General features: G+C 52.6%; 1 protein-coding gene across 1 annotated transcript; it reads right to left on the bottom strand.

Moving 5' to 3' along the window:
• Positions 1-379: 379 nt before the first annotated feature.
• SLC32A1 (solute carrier family 32 (GABA vesicular transporter), member 1) lies at positions 380-5,025 on the bottom strand. The gene is made up of 2 exons (XM_008575448.1): positions 4,497-5,025; positions 380-2,297 (listed from the first exon to the last, which is right to left on the bottom strand). The coding sequence occupies exons 1-2, from the start codon at positions 4,887-4,889 to the stop codon at positions 1,110-1,112; spliced, it is 1,581 nt and encodes a 526-aa protein (XP_008573670.1). The 5' UTR covers positions 4,890-5,025; the 3' UTR covers positions 380-1,109.
• Positions 5,026-18,629: the final 13,604 nt, after the last annotated feature.

Below are 18,629 nucleotides of genomic sequence, written 5' to 3'. Positions count from 1 at the left end.
TTTTGAACAAACTTGTAGAGTTTTTATCCATAATAGCTCCTCCCCCCTCCCCTTTTTTTTAAGATTGGAGGTTAAGACCGTCCACCAAATTCTCAGATGGGTCCGCCCTGGGAAAGAGATTCGGAACAAACCGTGTCCTGGCGGCTGAGGGGGTCCGCCACCGCAGGTTCCTGCCCCTGCTTCCCCCAAACACCTAGAGAGCCTCCTCTTGGTGCAAACCAACCTCTGAGCTCCCTGGAGCCCTCCCGGGAATCTTTGACCATAGCTGCTAATCCTCCCCTCCTTTCCCTGCTTCACCCAGCCACAGCCGGTTTCCCGCCGTCCATAGCGCGGGGATCCCGGCTGGTGCGAACACACAGAACTGACATGAGGCCGCGCACACCTTTGTTTCTTCTTTATTTGCGGATATAATTATGCACCGCACTCTAAATTAAAGATAGATTTTTTTTTCTGATATACATTTCATCTTATTCACCACGAGCACACCACACGCACAGTAGAACAGTTCCACAACCTGATAAATTGCACAAGATGAGTTTGAATTCCTGAAAACTGGCAGGCAAGCCGGCCCCGCCGCGGCTTCTCGCCTCCCGGCTTCGCCGAGGGAAATCGCCCGTCCGAAATGAATTTCCCGGTCAGCCTTTTTCGCTGCAGGGTTGAAATGTCTCCGGAATAGGAAGCGCTCTTGCTGGAGATGGCTGAACGCTGAAGATTCCCAGCACTGGATGGCTGTGAAATGTCCCCCCCACCTCCAAGGTCAAGTTTCTGCGCCTGCGAGCTGCGCCCCCTCTCCCTCCCTTCCCATTCCCTTCGGTGACGAGAACCAAAGTGTCGGGGCCCCTCCTGGGACAGAAAACACAAATGCGCCCCGCCTCCCCCCAAAACCAGGATGTTGTGGAAAAGAAAGGACAACAGAAACGCAGACGCGATGGATCATGGATCCCGATCCCCTCCCGCCCCCCATCCCCGAATAATCAGAAACTAGGAACCAGAGATGTTTAAAGCTTGTTTTCCCAAGCGCGGCGGCAGGGCGCACGGGGCTGGTGGGAGTGGGGCGGGTGGACAGGCGGGGAGAACGCGGGAGCGCGGCCGGGGCTCTCCCGTGCGCCCTAGTCCTTCGCGTTGGTTCGGTAGGCCTCGATGAGGCCCTCCAGGGAGTGCACAAAGCCAGACACACTGCAGATACCGCCTATGACGAAGATGGCGACGTCGAAGAAGACTTGGTGCCACAGCAGCTTGCGCCACAGCAGGCGCAGGTGGAAGAGGCTGGGCAGCAGGAAGCAGAGGCCGGCGCCCGTGAGGCTGCCGGTGAGGCCCATGAGCAGCGCGAAGTGCGGCACGTAGATGGCCATGAGCAGCGTGAAGACGACAAGCGCACAGCGCAGCGTCAGCCCCCACGTCTTGAGGCGCCCGTCGCTGCCGTAGCAGGCGGGGAAGAAAGCGCGGCTGCCTTCCTGGAAGAGCGATTTCTCCAGCACCTCCACAGCGGCGAAGAAGGGCAGCGGGTAGGACAACAGCGCCTTGGCCACCAGAAAGATGTTGACCACGGCGCGGATGGAGCCGGGCAGGTTATCTGTAATGACTTCCTTGGTCTCGTCGGCCCAGGTGAGGTAGGCAACCAGCGCGAAGAGGCCCTTGAGCACGCAGGCGGCGATGTGCGTCCAGTTCATCATGCAGTGGAACTCGCTGGGCTGCTGCATGTTGCCCTCCAGGGAAGGCAGGAAGATCTGAGACGTATAGCTGAACACTATGATGCCAATGGAGATGGGAAACTTCTTGACGTCGATGTAGAACTTGACCTTCTCCCAGGCCCAGTCGCGCGCCCTCGATAGACAGTAGGCTATCACCAGGATATTGATAACGAAGTGGGCTAGAGTGCACAGCAGACTGAACTTGGACACGGCCTTGAGGTTCTTAAGGAAGGCGCAGGGCAGCAGCACGGCCGTGGCAATGATGGACCAGGACTTCTGTGACACAGGCAGCCCCGGAAAGCTGTTGTACATGAGGTTGCCGCTCACCACCACGTACAGGATGCAAGTCATCACCAGCTCTATGATCTGCGCCACGTTCACCACGCGGCCGCCCAACGTGGGGAAGCGCGGAGCGCAGCACGCATTGGCTATGGCCACGTACGAGTCCCGCACGCGCACCACCTCGCCGTCCTCGTTTTCCTCGTACAGGCACGCGATGAGGATCTTGCCGGTGTAGCAGCACACCACGGCGGCGAAGATGATGAGAAACAACCCCAGGTAGCCGCCGTGCAGGATGGCGTAGGGCAGGCCCAGCACAAACATGCCCTGGGGAGCAGAGAGACAACCAGACGGGGGCGCTCAGCGGACGCGGCCACAGAAGAGGGGGCCTGGGGGCGTGGCTTAAGGCTATGGCCGGAAGGGGGCGCTACGGAGAGTGAGAATTGGGCCTGAACCACCGCGGGTGTAGGGAGGCCTAATGGGGACCCTGGGTGTTGAGTTGGAGATGGAGAGGTGGGTATTTAAGGATGGAACTGAGAAGGAAAGGCGGGCTAATGGCTGGGAAGTAGGGAAGGGGTTGAGGGTAGGGAGAAGCCACAGGAGGGAAACGGAATGTGGCGACACTTGAGGGTGGGTCCACGGGAGGGAACCGGAAGTGGGGACGGAGAGGGGCTGGAGGGGGCGAGGTCGGAAAAGGGTAAGATAGTAGAGAATGGTAGAGCGAGCTGAGCCTGGGCCATTGGAAAGACTGGGCACGGGATTTAAGGTGGGGTTGGAGTGGGGTGCACGGAAGCTATTGGGGAAACGCGGGTGGCTTGGGCGGCAGTGGGAGGGAAAGCAAATAGGGTCCAGAGGAAGAGGGGCTGAAGGTGGGACGAAACCACAAGAGGAAACAACGGAGGGAATGGCAAGATTCTTGCGAAGCGCTTTGGTGAGGAGGTCCGGGGAGGGAGGAGGCATGGCTGGAAACAGGGAGTCATAGGACAAGGCTGGAGATGGGTTGGGGCGAGAGCGAGCCCTAAGCAGGGGTACTAAGTGGGAGAGGTAGAGGCGAGCAGGATGAGCCTACCCAGGAAACGCGAGCGCTGCGGGAAAGCCAAGTCTAGCCGGGGTCTAGAAGCAGAAGCTGTGGGGTCGGGCGGGCATCACTTGGGGAAAAGAGCTAACGAAATCCAGGATCCCGGAGGCCTGGGAGCCTCCAGCCTCCTGCCCTGGTCTCCATCCCGGCCTACCGAACGGGGCCTTGAAAGACGTCCTGGCGAAGGCGCACGCGACAACGAAGGCGGGAGCGGCTCCCAGTCTCTGTTCCCTCAAGGCGGTCTCGCCGGGCCCCGAAGCGGGAAGCCCCTTGAGTTGGCCCATCTTTGTGTACAGGTACCCGCGGAATCCCGCTGGGCCCGGGACCCCAAACACCCCCGTCGCGGCCTCACGCTCCTGGGAAACCTGTGTTCTGCGGCCCAACGATTGTGCGCTCTAGGGACGCTGCGCAGCCAAGCCGCAGGGCCCAAGGGCGCCTGCGACCGAAACCTCCTCCCCTCCGCAAGCCCCGGCCTGCCCGCCCCTGCCAGCTCTCAGGGTCGTTGCGAAGTCTCCAAACCTGCTCCCAGCAGAGTTTGGCGCTGCCTGGTGGGAAGTGGGGGATTGATAGGTGGCGGGCCGTTCTAAGCCTCTGGAGGGGGCTTCGCCAGGGTCACAGGCAGAGGAGCTGGCCGCCTCTTTTCGGTGCAGCCGGGATTTCGGGCGAAAGGGGCGTCTGCGCAGGTAGCGCTGGAGTTCCGCGGATTGTATGTGCTTGTGTGAGCACACGTGTGCGCGTACGTGTGTACGCCTATATGTCTCCAACAGGGCTGCATCTGAGGGAGCGGGATGGGTCCTGTCTGCATGAGTCTGTGCATGCGTGTGCGCGTGTTATGTTCGAACGAGTATGTTGTTCTTGGTACCTACAGGTATGTGCTCTGTGAAAGGGGAAATGTAGGGGTGTACGCAGGTGCGTTTGGGGATAGTGCTGTGATCTATAAATAGATGGATGTTGAGTGCTCCTGTGCCCGCGCGTTGGGGGGGGGGGCTGTGAACATGTGTGCCTGCCTATGTTCTTGTGCGCTCATCTATGCGTGTGTGTCGGGGGAGAAGACTCCTGCTCAGCGATTTCCCCTTTTCCTTTCCTCCCGAAAATGCAGCTGTGAATCCATTCCGAAGTCCAAGGCGATACCTTTCCCTCCAATCCTGATTTTCTTTCTTCCTCATTTCTCCCCGCTCCCTCCCCTCGTTTCCCTCGCTTTTTCAGGGTCTCTGGACGTGTGTCTCCGACCAAACCTCAGCCAACCTGTACAACTACTGGGGCGGTGTGTGGGGGGGGTGCTGATCTGGACGGGAGACACCGCCTGGGGGCGTAGGTCCCCGCGCGCAGGGCTAGGAGGGATTCGGGAAGGGGAGATTCCCGGTACGGGAGGGGGTCTTGCAGCCGAGATCACCTGGGAACAGACCCGGGGGGAGGAGGGAAGGCAGAGCTGGGAATCCTGCGCTCACCTGGATGGCGTTGGTCACGTTCCAGCCCGCCTCCCACGCCGTGATCTTGGGCTTGTCGTGGCCCCCGAACTCGCCACCAGCCCCCACAGCCTGGTCCTTGGAGCCGGAAGGCGGCAGCGGAACGCCACCGCCGCGCTGGTAATGGATGTCTCCCTCGACGGGCGGCTCGGCGACCTCGTCCCCGCAGGGCTTGCCCTCGGCTTTCAGGATGTCCATCTGCAGACCCTGACGGTGCTCAAAGTCGAGGTCATCGCAGTGCGCGAAGCCCACCGCCTCCTCGTCTGTAGCCGCCTGGAAACCCATCCTGGCGAACATGCCGCTCACCTTGGCCTGGGACTTGTTGGACACAGACGTTGCCACATTGGACAGCTTGCTGCGGAGCAGGGTAGCCATGGCGGCGGCGGAGCTCGAGGAGAGGACAGAAGGGGCTGGGGACGCGCGACAAGAAGGTGAGGGCCAGGGGGCCCGAGGCCGCTATCTCCGTTCGCTCTCCCCGTGGCGCCCCAGGGCGCTCTGGCTCATGACCCTCTTTGGGAGAGGGGAAACACCCGGAGGCGGGGGGCGTGAGGAAAGGGCAAGGAGAAGAGAAAGGGGGCGCGAAGGGGTTCAGAAGTGAGATGGGGGCAGGAGAAGGGCGCCCTTGGGAAGGGGGCAGGAGGGAGCGTGAGGGAGCGTGCGAAGGAGGGAGGGCGGGGTGGGGGCCGGAGTGCTGCATTTCTGGAGGAGGTGCTAAACTCAGATCCTGGCCCTTCCCATCTCGCCGCTGCAGGGAGGGAGGGGTCCGGGGTGGGCTGATTCTTGCGGTCTCCCGCAGTCGGACTACCCCTCCAGTGTATGGAAGCTGTGTGGCTCAGGACTGGTCCGGACACCTAGAAAGCAGGACAGTTCCCTGTCTCTGGCTAAGCGGGCCGTCTGGGCTTCGGTCTGTCTCACTGGCACCCATCACTCGCACTTAAACCTGGCCGCAAGTACCCCTTGAAGTCACAAGTGACTGGCAAGGATCACTCTCAAGGATGCTCAGCCCCGGGCTCGGTCACCGAGGCTCTCCTCCCGTGCAGGGACGTAGCGATGGAAGCGATTCTGCGGGTCGCTCGCCACCAACCGCTCTCCAAATGTGTGCAGAATGGAGGCGAAAGGTTGGCTTTTCTCTCTTTTTGTTTGGGGGAGTCTGGAAGAAGGCGAGACTCTGTGAGGACACCTCTCGTGAGCCTCGTGGTCTGCGAAAGCCCACGCAGAGAGGGGCTCAGCCAGTGTCGGGCGCGGAGGAAAGAAGGGCTCACAGCGCGGCGGGCCAGGGTTCGGGGGTGCGCGGTGCGCTCGCGCCCTGCTTGGACCGCTGCACCGGCTGGTGAGAGTCTGGACTGTGTCTGTTGAGTGGGGTGCGTGTGTGCTCGCCCACGAGGAAGAGACCCAGAGACAACGTCGATGCTGTATCAGATATTGCTACAGGCTGAATCTTGGTGGACTCCGAGGATGAGATTTGGTAACTGTGTATAGTGTGTGTGTGTGTGTGTGTGTGTGTGTGTGTGTGTGTGTGTGTGTGTGTGTGTGGTTTTGTGCGCGTTGGAGTCTGTGTACGCGCGGAGCTCGTGCGCTAAATTGCGCGTGTATATGTATTTCCGAGTGGGTTTGCCTGCGTTTGTGCCTGCGTGAGTCCCTTTGTAGTCTCCGTGGGGGTCCGCTGCTGTTTGTGGGTCCCTGCGTATGTCTCCAGCTCAGCTCCCTGCCTGACCCTTCTACGCAGTAAGCCGCAGAGTTCGACCTGACAGTCCTAGCCTAGGTGGAGGAGAAGTAGTGGCTGTGACTGCAAGGAACGAGGGAAACGAAAAAGGAAGGGCCCCCAATCTCCCCTCTCCCGAGGCTCTTTTTTCTGGGAATCCCAGTCTCCTCCCCTGCAGTATTTCTAGATTAGCTCACGTCAGCGCACAAGTAGGGCGGCCTGAGGGCTTTGACCAGGGAGCTGGAGCTGCCTTGACAAGACAGGCTTCCCCCTCAGCCCCACCCCCACCCCAAGCACCTCACAGTCTCCTGGAGGAGCCTTCTCTCCAGATAGGGAACCTCCACCGCATTGGACAGCGATGCTGCTAATCTTTTCCCAGGTACTCCCTTAAATTCCCCCAGCAGCTTTGGAAAGCCTGAACCTCCTACCTGAAACTAAGACAGAAACACTCTCCCTAGCCTGAAAAATTCTCCCTCACTTCCAGGCACTGTGAAAAAAATAACCTCCCATAGAGCCCTCCCCCAAATACAGACCCTTCAAGTCAGGATAGGACTCAGAACAAAGATCACACAGATTCTTCCTCCTCAAACACAGAGATTCTCTCCTCCAGAGAGGCTTTGAAATAGAATTTATGCCCCAATCCAGCGATTTGCCCCATGCAGAGACCTTCACCCCACCCCACACCCCAGATGCAGGAGAGGGAGAGAGATCCTTTTCCCTACAGATTCTTATAGACAAAGATCTCCACTGTCTAATCCCCATTCCCTCCCCTTCCGTTCCTGGTAAAATTCTTTTGGCCCACTCAAGATGATCTGGGCAGAGCCTGGGTATCTTCATAGGGTTCTCTAGTGACTCCCTCCACCCCCTACACACCCAGCCCTTAAGATGGCCATTGATGCCTTCTTTGACAAGTGAATCCAAAGTTCTTACCCCTCTTTCTTTTCTCTTTCGTTGCTGTAGGACCCAGTGTGGGCCGTGATATTCTTTCATCAGTGAGAAATTGGGTCATTTATTCATTCATTCAGTGAACCTTTTCACAGCCCTTACTATGCATGTGACTCCGTTCTGGCTGTTGCAGGAATCTTCAAGACAATGCGAGCCTGGTCCTTGCCTGCACTCCCCACCCTGATTCTTGGGTATGGGAGAGATCTCAGAGAGGACCCAGTCCAATTATGCTTTCTGCGATGCTTAAACCATCCCTAAAACATCCCAACAGAGCCTCACTTTCATCCTAATTTTACAGATAAGCAAACCCAGGATGGAGCAGGGAAGTGTCCTGCTCAAGGTCACACAGAGTCCAGGTTAAAACCAGGCTGGAAACCAAGAATCCTGATGCTCTTTCCAGTGTGCCTTTCCCTCTGTGACCTCATCTTGTCCTTCCATCCTCTCTGGTTGTTGTTGGGTATTTGGCCACCTTGCTGTCCAAAGATGAAATTCCAAATCAGATTCCAGTTCTGTTGGCTGCAGTTAGATGCCAGCAGCTAGAGAAGGAACTCCTCTATTTCTCTCCTTTCCTGCTCCTTGCAATAAATATCTCTTCCCAAGCTGAAGGCGAGTGAGTGTGGTGAGCCCCCAAGCATCCTACCCCATATTGGACAATCCTTCTCCATCACATACTGGCCCTGTGACATTGGATTACTTACTTAACTTCTCTTAGCTTCCATTCCCTCGTCACTAAAATGTGAAAATAATAATAACAACCTCATAGAATTATTGAGATAATTCAAGGAGATCTTGTATATAAAATGCTTAGCACCTCCAAAGTGCCCAATAGTGGTACCGATTATTCTATTGGTGGTGTTGTTATACCCAATGGTCATTTCTCATTGTATGGGGGGAAAAGTGTGTATACAAAAAAAAGCCTGTGGCTGGATCTGAGAGTTGAGTGGATTGGAATGTACACTCTTCTGTCTTTGCTCCACCTCTCTTTGTCCCTACCCCTTCCAGTCCTGAGCTGACCTGGAGAGAAAGGAAAAGGTCCGGAGTAGGGCAGAGGGCAGAGGACCTGGCAGGCAGCCCTAGGAGACAAACAGGACGATTTACCTGGCTCGTAATGAGCTGGACTGTGCTCTAATGAAGCCATCCACCTCCAGATTATCCTATTTTGCTCCTCTAGGGGCACCCCCATGAGAGGATTTTGCAGCAGCCTGGCCCCCTGAGTTGAAACACAGCGAACACATACACTCACGCACAGAGAATGACAAGCCAGCTGACAGATGCACAAATAAATGAAGACCAACGTATGGATTCAAGCACACTGGTAGATTTTCACCAACTGACAGAGCAACACGCACAGGTCAAGGACGGTCCGAAATACAGACACACACACACAAGATTTGTGCTAAGACTGCCTGCCACACAAAGAAACCTGGCCAGACAGCCGTGGATCCATCCGCATCCGCATCGCACGCGCAGAGTCACCCGGGTAACAGGCTTAGATGCACAGCAGCACAAGGACAGACATACACATGGAGAGTCATACACTTGCTGACAGACCCCCAGACACAAGAAACGACACACATACCCACACACAGATACACATTAAGATTGATAGGAATACCCCTATGTGATCGTTGAAGGGGAAAAGAGGAGAGAACAAAGGGAGGAAAGGGGCAGGGGAGACAAAAAATAGAAACGAGTGAGAAGTGGGTAGCAGGGCGATGGAGCAGACTATGCCACGCAGAGCCACCAGCCAGCACGACACAGAAAGGCAGGGGTGCCACCACCATCCTCTCTGCTGATGCCAGAACCTAGATCTTGTGACTGAAAATGGGACTAGGAGGATGTGTGGGGAGGGAGTACGGGCTGCTGCTGCTCAACCTAGGATTTGCAGGGGGTGGGGGAAGCGTTCCTCCCTGGACCACACACACTATCTTGGGGGGGACCTGAACTGCCTGAGAAGGAGCTGGTGAGGGACTCTCGGGACCCCTGACAAACAAGGTGAAGCAAGAACTTTTGGATCAGGAAAGATCTGCATCAGACCCCGGAGCTGGGGCCCAGGTGAAATGCACACCCCCTCCTGGCACATAAGCTCAATCTCTTTGTCTTTGATGCCTTCAGTACCCAGGGGGTTAAACGCTTAGCTAACTGAGATGGAGGCCACTTTGGGAGAATAAATAGGGTTAAATAGAACTGGGCTTATCTCCCAGAGCAGGCAACAACATGGGGGAAGGGGGGCCTGGAGGCCTTGAATTAATGGCCTGGAAAGCCAACATCATGAGCATCATTTCGGGGCTGAATGATCACAGACAGACCCCCTCCTCCTCTCCAGACTATGGCTCAAAGCCCCCCTTTTCCAGGGTAAGGTCTGTCTGTGAGCCTTTTCCTGCTGAGGGGCCAGGTGCTGGCTCCATAAGTCCCCCTCACCCCCAAGCATCCTGGGGCTGGGCCGTCGGTAAGGCTTTTCTACAGCTGGCAGAAGCCACAGTCACCTTGCCCCAAGGCAGAACCCAAGTTTCTGATGTCGTGTCCATGGGCACGAGGGCAGAGCAGGACAGCAAGATGAAGGCTCCAAGTGGGCAGCCCATGTGTGGAACAAAGTCCCTGATTCTTCTCCCTTCAGTGAGACAAATCAGGTGGGACCATGGATGGTGTAAGTGCTGCCTCTCCTAGCCCAGGGTAAAACATTAAAATAAATTAATGACTGTAAATATTAGCAGTTTTCCTTGCAGAGGTAGTGAGCATCCCATCTCTGGTGTCCATGCAGAGACTGGATGCCCTATCCAAAACAATGGCCAGGGGAGTCCTGCCTTAGGGCAAGGGAGGCTGGATTTCATGACTCTGGGCTTCTAGGTTCATGCCTTCTATGCTGATGTCTCTGAAAAGGGGCGAAAGAGCAGGGGACATGTGAACCCAGGCCTTCCCCTCAGCAGCCTTTAAAACCAGGAGAAGTTGTCTGGAACTGAAAAAGGAGCCCTGGACCTGACTTGGTGTATTAGACCAATGGTTCCTGCCCTTTTCTGAGAACAAAGCCTTCTATTATGCTGGGAGACAGGGAGCATGTTGACCTTATTCTCCACTGGGTCCGCAGCACACAGTAGACAATACACATTCACAGGGTTGAATTAGATCGATGTCACAAAACCATATCCCCTCATGAACTTTTCCTATAATTCGTTGAGGAAACGCACATACACAATGACCAGAGTCCAGCTCTGACTTCCGAGTTCTGTAGCTCTTCTAAATGGATTTGTTTTTAATGCTTACACCATCTTCTATGTAGCTGAAGGCCAGTCACAGTCCTGAGCTTAGACCACTGTCATCTTAGGAGGTTTCAGGCAGGGCCTGCAGGACTGGACATGGGCAAATGATACTGAATGATTGGATGGGCACAAACAGGGAAGAGGAAAGTTGGGAGGGAGGATAATAGAGGGGGGATGTGTGCATAGTATTGTTGGGCCAGGGGAGCTGCAGGTGATCTTTACATTATTTAGAAGCTTCAAGGGTCAGCCTTTGCTGGTCAAGATGTGTCCTCACCCATACCTAGAATAACCCACCTCACTGAGTGCTGTGGGCCAAATTGTGTCCCCCACAAATTCACATGTTCAAGTCCTAACCCGCAATGTGACTGTATTTGGAAACAGGGCCTTTAAGGAAGTAATTAAGGTTAAATGAGATCAAAAGTGTGGGGTCCTGATCCAATAGGATGACTGTCCTTATAAGAAGAGACACCAGAGTGTTCACTCTCTGCCATGAGAAGACACAAAGAGAAGGCAACCATCTGCAAGCCAGGAAGAGAGCCCTCACCAGAAACCAATCCTGCTGCACCTGGATGGACTTCCAGCCTCCAGAACTGTGAGAAAATAAATTTCTGCTGCTTAAGTTACCCAGACTATGGTTTTTTGTTATGGCAGCCTGAGATGACTACAACACCAAATGCCTCTGCCAGCCTCTGACCTGCACTAGCTCAGTGACCAAAGATTTTTCTAGGTCACAGCCCCTGTGAACATCTGTTGAGGCTGCAGATCCTCTCTCCAGAAACACACACAAAATGTTGCACAAGATTTCACATCCCCTAACTGCCACTCATGATGAGTCCATGGCTTTGAGCCTAAGAGCCCCATCTAGAAGTTTCTTTGTCTTCCAATTCTATTGAGAGCTGGAGTCAGGTGGGACATCAATGTTAATATTTAACAAATGCTTATTCTGTGCTAGGTTCCAGGCTAAGTGCTTTGCCTGTGTTACAGCATCATGTACAAGGCTTACAATGTCCTGTGAGCATGGGTTGGTTTCATGTTCAGTTTACAGATGAGGATACTGAAGTGCAAAGAGGTTAAGTGACTTGCCCAAGATCTCACAGCTAGGTAGTGGTGGATCCAGGATCCAAACCCAGGATGAGAGCTGTCCTAGTAACCTCAGCACTCTGGATGAGTCTGCCAGGAAGGGCTTGGGTCTGTGGGCTCAGGGAGGGTCTGCAATCTGGATCTGGCTCCCTCTGGCCAAACACATCTCTAAGTCAGCTCTTGGGCATTCTCCCTGATGGTGTATATGTCCACTCTGGGCTACCCTTATCTACCTCCTTACTGCATAGGCAACTCCTGGGATTGGGAGGTGGGAGGCACAGGGCCGGACACACAGTAGGCACTCAGAAGAGCTTGTGGATTTCCCTGCAATCTGAGTGAGGTCTGGCCTCAGTGGGCTGTGCTCTGTGTCCTCAGTTTTCCAGCCCCAAGAACACATGGATGTCCCCATAGGATGGCTGAGACCTGCATGGCTGATAAAGTTTCCTGGGACACTTATTATTTCCTAACCTGAGGTGTGTGAGCTCTCTCTCTCAGAATTGGTTGATTTTATATTATTTTATATCTTAAAAATCTACCAGCAGATTCGAGGTTTCCTGGATGACCAAATTCTGCTTTAATTATCGTGGGACTAATGACAAAAGAACAGAGGGGGGCTAAATGCTAAAGCATACAGACCATATTCACTGTGCAAGTGTGATTTAATTTCAGCAACACATCGTCCATCATATTAAATTAATCACGTTGTTTTGAAATTCCTGGTTTCATAGCTTTGTTTTCATTGCATTGGTCTATTGTCTTAGCTTTTCTAGTTGTATAGAGCTAAAAGGGTATGGAGTTTACACCTAGCTTTATGTTTGTATGTATTTCAGTAAAATTGTGATAAAGATGATTTGTCAGTTCTTAGGAGGGAGCTGCAATTTTTTTCCCCTTTAAAAGTGGCTGGTGTGTTACTCAAGAGAGAGAAGCACACGTTTAATTCATTCTGACCAAGTAGAAAATAAGCTTCACACATTGGTGCCCCACACACAGCCCCAGCCACCTGGCCGCGTCCCCATCCTCAGTTCGGCTCCCCCACTGCTGCCTTCGAGGGGAAATATGACAGCGTAATGAACAGTTGTACGACGTGCTATAAAAAGACAATTAAGGGAACTATTGGACTGGGACAAGCCAACGTGACCTGGTTAATAGCTCTGAGCGGAGCTGGACCGCGGGGAGGAGGAGAGGAAGGAGGGGGAGGGGGCTTGCTGTTTTACAGTGTGGGGCTGAGGTTGTTCCATCAACTGCCTGCCAGATACTAAGGGGCACCCAGCTGGCCTTGTGACCATTGGGAAGGGCTTGGTTCAGAGCTCAGCTCTGGAGTCAACTCTGACCTTGCTGGTTGAGTGACCCTGGGCTGGTGACTCATGGTCTCTCAACTTCAGTTTACTCATCTGTTAAATGGGGATGAAAGGATCACCCTAGGACTGTGCCCCAATAGTAATCACATTCACTGTTAAACTGGCCAGTGCTTGGAGCTGCACATAGGGTCCAAAGGAAGATGTAGAAAGGTTTTTACTTCATGTTTGATTAGCATCTTTCAATACAACACAATCCATGGATGGGTACGTGTATCTTTTATTCTAATCAGCTCACCTGGGCTCCCCACCCTCCGCAGGATGTGAGTTCTTTGATCAGGTCTCCTATAGTTGCCCATGTGATCATCCATTTGAGGCCACCCCTCCCCTCCAGACCCTCTCTCTCATCTCCTCAGCCCCTCAGACCCTGTTCCCTCCAAGTGCCTCTATCTGTTTTAATCACCTTTGGCATATGCCAACCTTCAGGATGGGGACAGGGAGAAACACTTCCTGCCCCATCTGAGGGCCTGCCTCACTCTGCTTCACAGTGCTGGTGGCAGGATTGTCGAGACATCACATGAAAAGTTGGTAGCAAGGCACTTGCAACGTAGTAAATGCTTGATAAACGCCAACCATTGTTATTATTGTTTTCATGATTGGAAAGCATCTAGGTTTATATTTAACACATAGTGCAGTGCTCAAGAAATGTTTGTTGAATGAAACCTCACTTGGTTTCATTGTCTACTGTTCGTGATTTCATACACTAACCCTCTCTGAACCTCAGTTATTCATTAGTCATACAGGGATATGATCCTGCCCCCATGGTCAGATAAGTGCCTTGCCAACTGTAAAGTACTGCCCACTGTGGGAACGGGCCCTATTCAGCCCCACACTCATCAGTGCAGTGCTCAAGAAATGTTTGTTGAATGAAACCTCACTTGGTTTCATTGTCTACTGTTCATGATTTCATACACTAACCCTCTCTGAACCTCAGTTATTCATTAGTCATACAGGGATATGATCCTGCCCCCATGGTCAGATAAGTGCCTTGCCAACTCTAAAGTACTGCCCACTGTGGGAACGGGCCCTATTCAGCCCCACACTCATTTGTGCCTGCCTGTTGGATCTCGGAGAGCTCAAGGGGTGCTCAGCTCCCACTGTTACACCTCTCACTGTGTAACGGAGACACAAAATGATTGCTCAAAGCAAAATGAATGCGATGAGAAGCCCGAAGGGACTGCACCTCAGCAACTCCTCTGTTAGAAAGAGAAACTGGGTACTGCTCCGACTTGGGTTTTGTTTCAGTTTTTATTGTAAAGACAAGGAAATTATAGGGAAAAAATGGATGGTTAATCAATCGTAGTAAGAACATTAAAAAGTGATTAGAATTGATTCGGTGGGCTCTTGCCCCCTAGATGTAGGCTCTTACCTCTTATCCAAGGACTTTTGTCCCATACGTGCATTACCTAAAAACCCTATCTAGTAATCAAGTAGGAATCGAGATTTCTAACCCTCTACATCCCACTACATGTGTTCATCCTCAAATAGCAAGCTGGCCATGCACATTGGTCTGCATGGCCCCCCTGGTCTCCTCCCCACAGCCTCAGATAGAAGTTGTCTGAGAGCCAGCCCAGCCAGCGACAAAGGAGCAATCAGGAGTCATTACGACTCATTTAGGGATGGCTTGGTGATTGGCTGAGGATCCCCAGCTTGCTCTTCACTCCAAATGAAGAGGGTCTGAATCCCTCGGCTCCTTCTTTCCAGCACAGGGAGCAGAGGGAGGCTGTGACAGGTGCCTGGGGCCAGGAAAAGACCCTGTCACTCAGAGCAGTATGGGCCTCTAGGCCTGTGCACAGGCATCCCCGCCACTGCAGGGTGCATCTGTGGGCATGATGCTTACCTGCTAGAGTTCTAAAGCCAAGTCTGGCCTTCTCCATCATCTACCTGCCCTCAGAATGAAGTGCAATCTTCCTCCCCCCACTCATAGCTTACACGACCCTGTGTGTCCTGACCCCAGCCTGCCTTGACAGCCTCCTCTCCAGCAAGTCAGCTGGATCTCTAGTTCTGATGACAGGGAGTGACCTGTTTCCCATCCCAACTTCCATTAACTTATTTCTGTGGCTTAGAACACACACTTTAAAGGTAGGCAGAGCTGAGGTCAAATCTAATTTCCATCACTTTGTAGCTGTGTGACCAGGAGACTCAGTTCACCTAACAGAGCCTCAGTTTCCTCATCTGTTCAATGGGCATAATCAGACCTCCCTCTCAAGGTGGCAGAGAAGATTAAGCATCTAAAACATCTTACATGTAATACATCCCTCGTGGTCGTTAGCCAGTACTGTTATTCATTCTTAGGTCACTGCTTAGATGTCACCTCCTCTAGGAAGACCTCTTTGATTCCCTGAGTTTTGGGTATGCCCCTCCTAAGTAGTGCTACCACCCTCTGTGCTCTGCCCTGGCATATTGCATGTACATGTGGGTGTGGCCTGTGGCTTTCTTATCCTTGTGTCCTGGTGGTCAGCACAGAGCCTGCCACAGACAAGGTGCTCCACAGGCCCGTGGACAAACCACTGTGCTGACAGCCAGGCGAGGGCTGGATGGAGATGCCAAGCACCCCTCTGAGGCCTGGAAGGGCCTGGACTAGCGGAGGTGGGGCTGAGTCCCCAAGCTGCCCAGCTTTGTACTTCAGCAGGACCCTTCTCCTCATTTCAGCACCGGCTGGGAGGTCTCCCACCCTCCTCCTGGCCTCCCAGGCCTGTCTAGTCCAAGGAGCTTTTCTGGACCAGCCCAGCTCACAGTGGCATATAGAAAATAGAATTTGCCCTCTCTCCTGCCATAGACTTCCTCTCAGGGTGTGTATTTGAGCTAAGTCTGTGCTCTTTTAATAACAGTTAACACCTATTGATGATGTATTTTTTCCATGTAACGTGCTAAGTACCCCTCACGTATCATCTCCTTTTATCTCCAACCTCAGCCACTAGTTAGGCTCAAAGGGGCATTGTGGGAAGGAGGCTGGGATCTCAGGTAATTACAAGAAGAGCAGGAAGCAGCACGGCCTCAGGTGGGCTGGGACCAGGGATCCCTATCTGTGTCTGACTTCTGCTTCTCTCAGCATATCATCTTTCTTTTCTTCTGCTGGGAGCTGACTTTTTCCATGTTGAAGTAAATGTGATGCTAACTACTCCCAAGACTTCCATCTCACAGCTCTTACCTCTGGAGTGGGACTGGCTGTTTGTCCTTGGCTTGAGATGTCCCAGGGAAGGACTTTGGCCAGCTTGAATCAAGTGCCCACCTGTGGTCCAGATCATTATAGTAAGAGAGTCAATGTCATATAAGACTATGGCCAACCCAACTATGACCCCGTGGAGTAGGGGTTGGGGGAGACAGTTCTCAGAGAAAGGAGAGGAGCTGAGTGGCAGTGACGCCGCCAGATAGTGCTTGATCTTTCCCACACCTGGAGACCAAGGAACAGAGAGCACCAGCACCTTGCCCAAGGCCACACAGCTACAGGAGCCAGAGTTGAGACTCAAACCCATATCTGTCTGTCACCAAAGCTATACTGCTTCTCAGAGATGATTCTGAGGTTCCAAAGCCCATGATAGGGATCCTGGAGAAGATCTGCCCAATGCAGGAAAGAAAGCCAATGAGAGCTCAGGATAGCATCACTGTCAAGAGAACCCATTCCAGGGTCAGACTGCCTTGATTTGAATCCCAGCACTACCATTGCTGGCTGTGAGAGCCAAAGGGAGTTATTTAACCTCTCTGTGCCCTTTTCCTAATCTATAAAGTGGGTCAATAATAGTAACTTCCTCATAGGGTCGTTGTGAGGATCAAATGAGATAATGTGCATAAAGCCCTGTGCTTTTTAGTGACCACGTAGTAAACTGCAGCTGTGATTAATACTGTTATTATTATTACCGCCAGCTTTGACCATTTTCAGCCTGAGAGGGTGGTGGCACTTGCAGGTAGGTGCATGAGGCTGCAGCCCATGAGAGATGTCAGGCCAAAGATAAGGCTCTGTTCCAAGGATGAATAAACCCTGTGAAGAAAAGGGCATTTGCTCACACAGGATAACATGCCCCAGACCACCTGTCACCTCAGCCAGGAGGATGAGCAGGCTCCAGGGCAGTGCTCAAAGGACAGGGCTTTGTACAGCCTGCTGGAGGCCTCCCTCTGCCCTTGAGCCTAGTAGCTTCAGACCAAGGTTGGGGTTTTCTTCTTAGGGACTCGCAGCCTTCATTGCCTTGTCTAGCAACATGACAGTCATCAAAGGGTTAGGAGGCCTCTTCCATGCAAAGATTTAAAAGCCAAATGAATGTGTTCACCAAAGGCCTTCTATAGAGGGCATACCTCAATGTCAGGAACACAAAGGCCATAGGCCCCCAGCTGCGGGGTCTCTTTGTCTAGATCCCAAGGACAGGGAGAGATCCTTGTGCCTGGATAGCACCCAAGCTCCTCAGAGTTGGGCCAGCCAGACGCAGCCACTGGTCCCCTCACTTTGGCTCCAGAATCAACTCTGACCACAGATGCGGTGCTGCAGACCCCCCACCCACCCCCATTCTCCCAGTTCATGGTGCCTGGGCTCAGCACCTAGGGCGCTCAGTGCTCAATGCAACTTGAAAGCATTTGTGCAACTTCCACGTTTGGCTATTATAAATGTAATCCTGATGTCAGAGGGTGCCCATGCAGGATTGCCCCCACCCCATTTCCATGGGTGATGGAAGTCTCTCTACAAGATATTGGATATTTTGTCGTTTCTTAGGAGGTGGGTGTCTGGGAGGGGTGTGGTGAAGGCAGGTACAAGGTTACATTGTTATGCCTCCTCTGCCTCTTGTATTCAGGTCTTTAAGCTTCTCCTCTTCTCCTTCTTCCCAATGATGGTCTCCAATGCCTCCAGGAAATCTTTTCTGATGTCTCTAGCCCCAGTAGCCACCACCAACTCTACCCCTCAACCATCATGGGAGCATACAGAGGCTACTGGCTACCGGCAAGAGAGATGTGGAATTTAGGGAAACAATTTCAGAAAGCTCGAGGCTCCTGGGAATTCATCTAATGCTTTCTGGTCCAAAATCAATAGATTAGAAGATCACCAAGCCCTTAATTGCATGGAATCCTTGAGCAGATGAGCTGTGAGTAGGTATTAACTCAGCATCCCCTCTCCTCCCAAAGTGTCAGGCAAGGAGGAGAAACTTATTCAGCATTTCCTTAGAGCAGAAATTTCCTATATATTTTTTGTTTTCCTTTTCTTGATTTATTTTTATTTCACGTGATTAAGAAATAAAAATATATACTAAAATGTGTATAGTGAAAAGTCTCCCTCTAACTCCTGTTTCCCATCCGCCTACTTTCTGATTCTCCCCTAACCACTGTGACTGGCTTTCTAAGTAGCCTCTCATTTGCCTGGACAAACAAGCACAACTGAATAAACGAATACAAGTACATATTCTTGCTGTCCTCTTCCTTTATTTTTTAACACAGAAGACATCAATTCTACCTCCTGTTCACTTTGCTTTTTTTCTCTTACTATATCTTTGGAGATCTTTCACATCAGAATACAGAAATTATTCCACATTTTTAAGGAGCTGAGAATAAACAGCTCTATTTATTTCCTCTTCCTTCTTTTCTCTATAAACTTTATAGCTTTCCCCCAAACAGATGGGCCATTCATTCATTCATTCATTCATTTGTTCATATGTTTGTTCCTTTATTCAGCATTCACCAATCCTGATCCCCTGCTCTGTGCTGGGGGCTGGGGTTGCAGAAAGGGATTAGCACAGCCCCCTTCCCTGGGGCTCTGGGAGAAGACAAGGCACACCTAGCAAGTCATGAGGGAGGG

Source organism: Galeopterus variegatus, unplaced genomic scaffold, assembly GCF_000696425.1.
Source record: "Galeopterus variegatus unplaced genomic scaffold, G_variegatus-3.0.2 Scaffold1189, whole genome shotgun sequence".
NCBI lineage: Eukaryota > Metazoa > Chordata > Mammalia > Dermoptera > Cynocephalidae > Galeopterus > Galeopterus variegatus.
This window is presented reverse-complemented; position numbering and strand designations above follow the sequence as displayed.